The sequence below is a fragment of the Carex rostrata genome, chromosome 1 (genome assembly GCF_964058835.1).
Source record: "Carex rostrata chromosome 1, lpCarRost1.2, whole genome shotgun sequence".
Lineage (NCBI taxonomy): Eukaryota > Viridiplantae > Streptophyta > Magnoliopsida > Poales > Cyperaceae > Carex > Carex rostrata.
The window spans coordinates 9,236,523-9,247,507 of NC_135918.1; the positions used below are offsets into that span (position 1 = coordinate 9,236,523).

General features: G+C 34.9%; 2 protein-coding genes across 3 annotated transcripts; one reads left to right on the top strand and one right to left on the bottom strand.

The window, feature by feature from the left end:
• The first annotated feature begins 3,302 nt into the window (after nt 1-3,302).
• On the top strand, nt 3,303-7,007 carry LOC144556796 (golgi apparatus membrane protein-like protein ECHIDNA protein). The gene is made up of 6 exons (XM_078305246.1): nt 3,303-3,454; nt 3,739-3,795; nt 4,620-4,823; nt 5,276-5,335; nt 5,992-6,118; nt 6,602-7,007. Exons 1-6 carry the CDS (start codon nt 3,440-3,442, stop codon nt 6,688-6,690), a joined length of 552 nt encoding a protein of 183 aa, XP_078161372.1. The 5' UTR covers nt 3,303-3,439; the 3' UTR covers nt 6,691-7,007.
• A 740-nt stretch (nt 7,008-7,747) lies between these two features.
• On the bottom strand, nt 7,748-10,985 carry LOC144556782 (uncharacterized). Of its 2 annotated transcripts, XM_078305235.1 has the most exons (8): nt 10,633-10,773; nt 10,428-10,520; nt 9,744-9,843; nt 9,164-9,259; nt 9,013-9,065; nt 8,631-8,679; nt 8,241-8,288; nt 7,748-8,027 (listed from the first exon to the last, which is right to left on the bottom strand). In XM_078305235.1, exons 2-8 carry the CDS (start codon nt 10,454-10,456, stop codon nt 7,941-7,943), a joined length of 462 nt encoding a protein of 153 aa, XP_078161361.1. In that variant the 5' UTR covers nt 10,457-10,520; nt 10,633-10,773; the 3' UTR covers nt 7,748-7,940. The 2 variants fall into 2 exon arrangements, with proteins under 2 accessions (XP_078161361.1, XP_078161353.1); XM_078305227.1 differs by lacking the exon at nt 10,428-10,520 and having other exon boundaries at nt 10,633-10,985.

Sequence of the window (10,985 nt, forward strand, 5' to 3'; positions counted from 1 at the left end):
TATAATCATTTTAATTCAAGTCCAATTCCAAATTTACATATACACATCATGTCATATGCAAATCAATTTATAGGCCCATTTATCCAATTCAACTCAAGGCCTACTACAAATACTTCAATTCAAGCCCATGTCACAACAATTTATTTCAAAGGCCCATAACAAAATTATACATATGCATAGCCGGCCTACATCTCAAAATAAATCACATCACGCAATTTGGTCCATTTATTCCTAACAATCACACAAGGCATTTTAATTATTTTATATTTTATTTTCGGCCTAAACCGAAGGTTAAATCAGATTCTATTTCAAATTCTTATTTAATTTAACACAAATCAGAGAAGACACATTTTCATTTTTATTTCCTTTCATTCATGTCAATACTCAAACTGATCGCTCAAATTTAAATTCTCCAAAATTTACACCCCACTCTCCATAGTAAGGGAAATTACTAAGGATCTACAACATTATGATTTGGTACCACTACTTAATTAATTTACTAAATTCCAGATTTCTTCACAATATACCCCTCAAGTTTATCAATTTTACACAAAGGTCCCTGTTTTTGCAATTACCAGTATCTCAAGTTCTCAACAGAGGAGTACCCAAGCATCACAACAACATTACAAGTCATCAAGCACAACTATACTACTACACAGAGGGGTATCAGGTGATACCATCTTGACCGAGTCGGAAAAATCAACAAACCGAACTCGGCAATTAATCAATTCAAGTTCTACGGTTCTCTAACTAAATCGATCGACATAAGTCACACTTGGCCCATTGCTGCTATGGAGTCTAGAAAATCAACCACCCGACCAATGAAGAGAAATCCGATCAATTAAACGAGCTCTTCAAAGATTACCCGAATCGAGCTAGCACGAAGGAGAACAGCAACACGGCCGTCAGAGATCACCAGAACAGCACCGGGACAGCACCAATCGAACACCGAGGCAGCGCCGAGCCGACCCTAATTTCTAGGGTTTCATGAGAGAGGAGGGGAGGCAGAAAAGGGAGAGAGGGGGCGGACGGGTCTGGCGGGTCGGACCGAGAAGAGAAGAGAGATGGGGCGGCGGGACTGGCGGGCTCGCCGGCGACGGAAACGGGGAGGGGGCGGAGCCCCTCTGGCCTTTGCGTAACAGAGAGGGAAGGAATTGGGGGGGGGGTTTGGGGCTCACGGACAGGGAGGGAGAAGAGAGAAAGAGAAGGGAGGGGTTTTAATAAATTGATTGCTTTGAGATTCGTGCTGGGTTAAATCCAAGGGTTCAACAAATTCTGAAATTCTAATTTGGCTTTCATTTATTGTTTTCCTAATCTGTTTTGGTTATAAAAATCCGAATCGGGTTTCGTAAATTTTTAATTAATTTCGTATGTATATTTCGGACATTTATTTCTCAATATTGTTTTTAAATCTGAATAATTTAATCATGTTTTAAAATTTCGAAATGTAACAGGAGCGACTGGTCTCCGCTAATCCTGTGGAAGGTGAGAGATATTACTTGCGTTCTCGTTAATCCGCTAATCCTGTGGAAGGTGAGCGACTGGTCTCCGCTAATCCGCTAATCCTGTGGAAGGTGCGCAAAATTGCAGTATCTCCTGTTGATAAAAGAAAAATTTTGGAGTCTAGTAGTTGGTGACAACGTGAGGAGATTTGTTCTTCAGGTCAACAGTAAAAATAATGCATTTAGATTGAAAAAATATATATAGTTTGCTGAATTTATGTTAGATTACTATATATTGAATGAGGAGGGTTAAAATGCACCCTCCTTTTTGTGCTCCTAACGTGCACCCTCCCCTCGTATCTTCATTTTCAAAGTTCAAATAGTTGATTCGATCCTTCCAACGTGTTCTTCATATTAAAATGTGCTTAGAGACCAAATTTTACATTTTTTAGAAATTTTTTACTATTTTTGAAGAATTTTTGATTAAACTAAACAATAATAAAAAGTTCAGCAAAGTGATGATTTTAAAAAATTCTGAAAAAATAGTAAAAAAATTTCAAAAAATGTAAAATTTGGTTTCCAAGCACATTTTAATATGAAGAACACGTTGGAATGTTCGAATCAACTATTTGAACTTTAAAAATGAAGATACGAGGGGAGGGTGCATGTTAGGAGCACAAAAAGAGGGTGCATTTTAACCCTCCTCATATTGAATATGGTTTTGTATTTGAATCATGCATCAAGCAGTGAAATGGTTGTTTCCAAATGCAAGAACATGTACTATTTTTTTTTACAGTATTTTACAGTATTTTCTTGTTAATTTTACAGTATTCATCTTGTGGAAATCTGGAAGAAAGAGATGATAGAGAGGCGATATGGAGTATTGATCTGTTAATTTTATAGTATTGCCCCGTTAATTTTACAGTATTCATCTTATCATTTTATAGTATTCATCTTGGGAAAATCTGGAGAAAAGAGATGATAGAAAGGCGATATGGAGTATTGATTTGTTAATTTTATAGTATTTATCTTGTAATTTTACAGTATTCATATTGTAATTTTACAGTATTCACCTTGTGAAAATCTGGAAGAAAAAGATGATAGAAATGCTTCTTACTCATCCGAACAATATTCAACTGAAAATTCTACTGTATACAAGATTCAATTTTACAGTTCTGCTGATTCAATTTTACAGTATACAAGATTCAATTGTAAATTTTACTGTCTAGAAGATTCAATTTTACAGTATACAAGATTCAATTTTACAGTATACAAGATTCAATTTTACAGTATACAATATTCAATTTTACAGTATACAATATTCAATTTTACAGTATACAAGATTCAACCCAGTGCTAATAACTAACTCTAACTGCCAATAACTTCCTATAACTGTAATTTCCGAAAGTACAGTTTGAAAGTACATTTATTTTGTCCTGTTGTGCAAGTTGCAATCTTTTTCTAACTATCATGGGACCACTTCAAATAGTTGCTGGATGTTTTGTGATTAAGTGATATATTTTATGTGATATATTGTATAATTATACATCATGTAGAAGTAATTTTACAGTATTCGCGCAAGTCAAAGCTGTGGACAAATAGTGGACAAAAGGCTGTGGACAATTAGACGCCTCCTTGTATTTAAATAAAAATAATTAAAGTGGCCTAAGTTGGAATAACCAACTTAGGCCTCCTTAGCTTTAGTCCACAACCAAACATGACCTTTTGGAGTAAGTATATATTATTGTGGTGCATCTGAACGAAAAATGTCTATTAAAAGTACTAAAAATTATTGTATCAATTCTCTTTCAGAAACGGAAACAGTTCTGAAAGGGTAAAATTTACTATTATGGTTTCCTTAAGGGTACAAATGAAATTGTTGCCTAACAAATAACAAATAACAACATTTCTTTTGTTTCGATTTCGATTTTGGTTCTGTTGCTCGTTCCTTGAATCGAAAACCAACTTGGAGCAAAGAGAGATCTCCCTCCTTCGACATGGATCGAACTCAGGTTCTCTCTTTTTTCCTCATTCTCTCCATTTATATCTTTTGCACGCTCAGTCGCTTGCGCAGATCCAAAAACCTTCAGATCTCTCAATAGTTGTTTCGATTTGGATTTGACTGCATTTTTCCTGATTTTTTACTTATCTAGATCTCCTTCTTTGTTCTTATTTATATTTTTAGATTAGCAACTACCCTGAGATGAGATGAATTGATGTCTCCACCTCAGATCCAAATTAATTTATATGACAGTATTCCAAATTAACCCTCATTTTGCTACGAAATTGTTGTTAGGTTGTTGAGGAAAATTATGCAAACCCTAAGACGTGCTTCTTCCATGTGCTCTTCAAGGTAATGCTTATTTATCAATAGTTCTAGCATTGACATAGATGCTAAATATTTTTGGGCTATATATGAACATGAAAGTGTTACTTGATCGTCTGCTATGTAATCTAGAGATCAATAGATAGATGTTTGTAAATAATTGAAAGAGTGTCACTGGTATCAGTATCAGCACCTTACTGGTATTATTGCAAGGATGGCTGCGTAAATGACCTTACTGGTATTATTACTGGTATTAGTTTATTTATTTATATTGTTCTTCTAAATGACCTTTAGTACTGCTCAGTACTGAACCAGATCGTTAGGTAGTGAACTGGTGTTGTACCACAATCACAAATGCATGCAAACAAACTTTTAAGTACACAAACATATCTGGCTTTTTCTACATGACTTAGAAAATAGGAATTATATATTTAACAATTCTTCTTCAAAATGTATCAGCTGCAAACTCTTTAAGTTTTCACACAAACTCCCCTAAATGTATTTTCTGCTATAAATGATATGACTACCATTAATCTATTTCTGGGAAACACTTTGCTTAAATTTTGACTTGCCACTAACAAAGCAAAACAAAGGACAACAGAAAAAAGGGAAAAAGTGGGCATGATCTAAAGATAGGTCACTTCTGTTGTTGGTGTTTTCAATTAAACGTGAGATATATATCCTATATACTGTAAGAATTGGGGGCTTTGGGGACGATTAGTCATCTTACTGTGTTAATGATGTTAATTGGTACTTAGAAAAGTCTGGTTCATTTATTGGTTGTCAAGGACTTTAATGGAGGCTGTAACATTTTTTGAATGAATTCTTCACATTACTCTTTCATTACATAGGGAGCTGCTGTGGCATTTTACATACTGTCGGCACTGTTTGTGAACAACTTTGTCATAATATTTGTGGTGACGGTATTTCTCTCAGCACTTGATTTCTGGGTCGTAAAGAATGTGAGTGGTCGTATCCTGGTTGGCTTGCGCTGGTGGAATGAGATCAATGATCTCGGCGAGAGTGTCTGGAAATTTGAATCCCTTGACCAAGAGGCATGTTCTTTTTTTAACCCCCTCTTAAGTTTTTGATGTTTGTTTATAAACCATTCTGGTCTTCTGGGAGAATTTTTGCATTTCTGTATATATTTGTTCATAAATTTCTCCGTGCTCGTGTGTATGTCTGCAGTGTAGTATAATTGGTTCAGTCTGACAGTTACATGTATTAGTAGATGCCCTTTTGAAACTTGTCTCGAAGTTGTGAACTGCAAACTCAGTTGCAGTTACTGTTGTATTTGTAAATTGTGGTGATATGAATCGGCTGAATCTTAAGTCTGAAAAAAAAAACGTTTCATGCATAGCTGTGAGCCAACAATCTTTTATTGCTTGAGTAAATCAACAGAGACTAACACATTTCTTTGCTTTTAAAAAATGCACTCTTTGTTCTGCAAATTGTTGTTACCCCCGCCATGTTTTGCTTTTTTTTGACACGCCCTTTGGAACTGCAGTCTCTCGCACGGATGAACAAGAAAGACTCATGGCTTTTCTGGTGGACTCTCTATCTTACAGTAAGTGCTTTCAATGCAATTCTAGTTGCATGTTGTGTTGCCTGTTTTCTCACCTATTTTGGATCGTATATCCTTGTTTAGTTTACAAGTCTGCCCGCATGAAATTAACCACAGTTGGTGATAAGTATGGTATAATTGAACATTTTGAAAGTTGCATGGTGGAGTCTGAATTAAAGTTTATAGCTTAGAGTCAGTTCCTTAATGATTAAATAAACCATAACACTAGGAATGAGAGGGCCTGGGGGGTATAGTTGGATGTCTATTTTGCTAGTTTAGCAAAAGAAAAAAGAAACAAAAAAGAGGCAAAGACAAAACAAATGTTCATCATTGAAATGTTGATATGTTAAAGTTGCATATGTATGAATACTTAGTTCTGGTATTTAAGTGGTAGATTCTCACCACAGGGGATTAGAAAATCTCCTTCTGCAAAATGAGAAACCCTAAGTAATTCATTACCAAATTGTGTAACTCCTCCCTCATCACTTGTTTATTCAGAGGAAAGCAACTTGAGTAGGATGGAGATGGGGAGGCTCACATTTAAATAATTTGCACTTGTTGCAGGGTTTTATATGATATTTCTGTAGGCTATGAACAAACTTCAAATAATGACTTGTGCCTTGTTTTTGATAATTACACAATCTGTATGTTTTTTTCAGGCAGGGGCATGGGTAGTATTGGGAATATTCTCTCTGATAAGGTTCCAAGCAGATTACGTATTGGTGATCGGTGTATGTTTGACACTCTGTGTTGCTAATATCATAGGCTTCACCAAATGCCGTAAAGGTACTTCACCAGTATTTATGCTAGACCCGAGTGGTATCATTTTGAAGTAATAGTTTTTGGTACTTCTTTTGAGTGTGGTAGTTTCCTGCTAGAAACCCCAACGAAACCCAATATAAAGGCAACAGGAAACAAAAGTGTGATTGGGGAGAAATGAGATTTGGATGGTATCACCAACTTGTGATTTTTTGTGCATTACCAGGATACGCAACAGTAAAGCACGCAATGTTGCCCATAAAATACCGTTGCAAAACATGAAATATGCTACATCCTTCCCTACCAAATATTTAAGGAATTTTATTGTGTCAAAGTAAATGATAAGGTAGGAACAGTTTGGTTATCTTTCCCAAAAGATAAAATTGCAAAAATGGAAATGTGCAATAGTTGTGAAGATAAATGATATTTCTTATTTAGGAGAAGCACATCAAAAGCTTTTAGAGCTTTCCTGGTTAATGTACTACTTTTTGTTTTTGAATTTTGTGACAGATGCGAAGAAACAGTTTCAGCAATTTGCCACACAAACCCTAGCAAACCAATTTACCTCCTCTCTTCGGACAGCATTCAGCGTCGTTTAATTCCCAGTCTCTCCCAAGTCCCAACCATAGACATATATAGTTTCCCGTCACATTTTTCGAATGTTTTTTTTGTCAAATATATTGAATATTACTGTAGCAATAGGCTGAGCATTATTTCTTTCTTACCTTTTGTTTATGTTGAGCTCATATGTTGTTGCTTTGGCATTATGATTGAGCGTCTTTTGACATAAGAGATGAAGTATATGCCAATATTTCGTTTTCCAGTTCTATTTTGTTTAGATTGGGCTGGCTACATTTGTCATTTGTACTATAATTGTGAATCAAATACCCGAGCAAAATAATGGAAGTCGTGAAAAGTACGGTTGAATATAAGCTGGAAGGTGAAATGGAACATAAATATGCTAAGTTTGATTCGTTTCAAAGTTCTCTGGCCTTGATAATCAAGTAGCCCACCAGCTAATATGGGCAGGTCAGAAGGCTTTTAGTTAGCTCATATGTTGTCAGTGTGTATTTTTCTTTTTGTCTTTCTGCATATGTGAACCTGCACTTTATACTGTTGTTTGAATAAAAACCTACGGGCAGTTTTGCCAAAAAAAAAAAAAAAGTTCTCTAGCCTTGAAGAGAACTGTTATTGTGTTATGTGTGTATCACAATGTTTAAACTATCTATAGATCCATCAATATACATATGAAATTTACTTTTTAAATTAAACCTTATTTAAATTAATTTAGAAAATATTGTCAACAAATTATTCTTAAAGAATCTCTTTTCATATATATTTATTTGTTGTTCATTTGTTTATATAGTGAACGTCAGACCCTCGTCTTTTTTCATTTTAGGTATTTATTATTAGTAGTAACCAATGTTAATAGAATATTTTTTCCTTTTTTTAGCACTCACCAAAACTTCTGAATTCTTGTAATACAATTGACATGAATCCCCGACATTGTTCTGGCAATTGCTCATTTTTCATTAAACAAAAGGATAAATCAATCAAGGCTAAAGACGCTATTATAGCTGCAAAAAAAAGTCTAATCAAATCGAGCAGCAAAATCATCCAACATCAATTTTTGAGTTCATGGGTGCATATTTTGAATTAGATAAAAAGACCATATTGTTTTATTTGTCCAAAAACAAAATATCCAATAATACAATCTTGTCACGAAGCATAAAAGTTGAAAATTGGAAGTATCAAACTTTCAAAATAATTTATTTTGCTTGCTATACAAGGATTGTCCATTTATTAGAAAATGAAGCAAGAACCAAATAATTTTAAATTAGTTTAATGCTTAATTTTTTCCCTCGTACTCCTTAGCAACAGCTGCAAACTGTTTCAAGCCATTCAAAAGCAAACCCTCAAGAAACGGTTTCAAGGCCTGCAAAAACAAAATGCACCATGTTTCCAAATTTAAAACCGATATTTAGAAATACACCCCGAAGTTCTGTTTTTTTTCCATAAACTAACTTTTTATCTATTTATGCCTAAACTCTTAAACATTGCTAAAGGTTCACCTAATCTATACCTCTTTTGTCAATTAAGCACCAAACTGTTATATTTTCTATATTTACAAATAAAAAATTCAACTTACTGATGCCACTGGAGCTAAAATTTGAGGGACTTCATAAGAGACCGTCAGCTGAGTGATTAAAAGAACAAGAAAATAGCACAATTTAAGTACAAAAGTATCTTAGAACTTGTATGAATTCAAATAATCAATTGAAATGCCAGTTTAACCTATACTATGCACAAATTGCAAAAGACCCAGTTATTAGATTTTTCATCAAATCTGTGTTTTTCAGGTTACAAAAGTACCTTTTTCATAATTATACCACACAATGTTAGCACACTTGAAAAGGTGGGGGGCTTTGGTGCAATTTGGCATAACTGAGGGTCATGTTGCAACCAAAAAATAAGAAGAGAGATAGCGAGCGAGCGAGAGAAAGAGAGAGAGAGAGAGGAGGGGAAGAGAGGGACTGACTTCTACTTTGCAAGAGGAAGGGCCTTTTGGGAAAAATCGAACAGCACCTCTACAAAAAGTAAAGTGAGGTCATTTGCGTTAACTTTATCGTGTATTGAAAACTTGAAGCAAACATATCTCGTAAAGAGGATACCAATAATATTTCTTGCTACAGTGCCGACATCCTTCTTATACAAAAAAAGATACAACACAAGAACCTACCCAAAATGGTAATGGCCAAATCTTTCAAGAGGTCTTCTCTAACTTCCCTATTATTTCGTTTTCCTTAGTACCAGTTTTACACGAGTGGCCAAGGCTGTTAACCCCACAATGCAACTGAATTGCATGGTACAGTATGGTATTTACACTAAATTTGCATGGTAACATCATAAAATGGAAGTACCTATTTGGTAGGCCTTCTAGTGACCGCCAGTGAATCTTTTGATTTGGGATAGGCTGTAATTAGAAGTCCAAAACTTAAAACAAAAGCACCGAAAAAAAGATATTATAAATAAGTAAACAAATAAAAAATAAATAAAATGACTTTTTCCTACCTGTAAGTTTCTAGCAAGCCATGAAAATTTCAAATCTCGGTCAAACACGGTATATTTTAACGACCATCTTGACAAATCAGGTTTATCTTTAAGTACCTAATAGCCAGATTCAAATAAAGCATTACACAAATTGTATTTGGCATTTATAGTACATTTTTAGCATGTTATCTAAATATGTATTAGTGCATACTTACGTCACATATGCATTACTGCATATGTATCAAGTTTAACAATTCCTGAAAGAACCATAATTGCAATTCAAATATAACAAGGAACTTATGAAATGCAGCGGCATTAGATCCAGAGCAGGCTAAATTCTAACGAGTGTTTTTGTAATTTTGGACCCAAAAAGTGACATGCTATGTTATTGTAAGCTTGCATCTTGGCTCAACCATATTTTGGGAGGCTTGTATCAACATAGTACTGTACCAACAACTGACTGCTAATCTATGTAACCAGCCAGGAAAGCAATAAACTAAGAAGTTCAACTTCATCTGGTGTTAAGGATGCTACCGTTACTACCCTGAATTAATTATAGGATGAAACGCAAAATATAACAGGTGAGATAAGAGCATGGTACGGTAACAGAGGAAATGAAAGGCATCCATTGTGGGATGAGCTCTTTATCTGAATAACACTGGTATGCCACTGAGCATGGTACATCCACCTCTAGCTCTGACCTGCATCACAATTTTCATGTTTTATTAGTTCCGAAAATATACAAAATTTACCCTGATTTCTTTTTAGTTTCAACAAGAATCCTAGTTGCCAAAATTTTCTTTACTTATTAGAAGTACCCTTTCCAAAAGACAAGTGTTGTAAATCCCTTAAACAAATTGGATATATTGGTTTCGTGAAATTTAATAAAAAAATGTCATCTTCAGTGGGAAATTATAATTATATAAAAAGGTATGTAACCTAAAAAATTCATGTCCCCAGCTACAGGAAAGAAAACATCAACCAACTGGTACATTTTTCTTTTTCGAAACTTAGTGGTGCTTGAACCCCCCCCCCCCAATCCGTTACCAAGGAAACCATCAAGTTCATGCATAGACATTCACTAAATTACAAATTTCCCTATAAGTAACTAGTACTAAACCAAGATATTGTTGTCCTGGCCCAAATGCAGAAGTAGAATATAATCCAAAAGGTATGCAGTGGATCAACTAACTCAGATTTTGAGGAAGTATAAAGTAACCCAGTTTTGAATTAAAAGGTGTTTTTGGAACCATTCAATCAGATTTTGACGTATTAAAATGATCACAGCTTAGAACATGAAGTTGATAGAATCATAGAAGCGCCTTCAATTTAGAACGAGAGCTCTTCCCTTGCAAAAATTCGTGATGTTTACTCGAATCTAAACAAATGAACTTGGTTAAAATGTAGCTAATTATATCGGCCAACTCGAGTCTCAGACAATACAACTTACCAAAAGAACAAAACATGATGCTTAAGAGTAAAAATTGTACCTACAATCTTGCCATTCCATGACAGGAGAGGTGTATCTCGTACGCTTTCTTCTTCTCCATTGATTCGAACTACCATTTCCTAAACAAAGCTTACTGCTCTGTCTCCGTGGATTGACCGTTGTCAGTGCAAGGAAATATAGAGAATTCGCAGGGGCGTAATTGCAAATGTGGGTGTTCCTAAGAACAAAGGCTGCAACTTTCTTTGATTCTCTCCTGTAAAGAATCGAACTTGGTCGAGAGATGCATGTAGTAGCCATGAGGGATCTATTGCTCTCTATGCGTGCAAGAACTAATTAAGAAAGAGAGAATTTGTGGTTTTCCAACATGAGACACGAGCTGTTTTCTTCCATTCA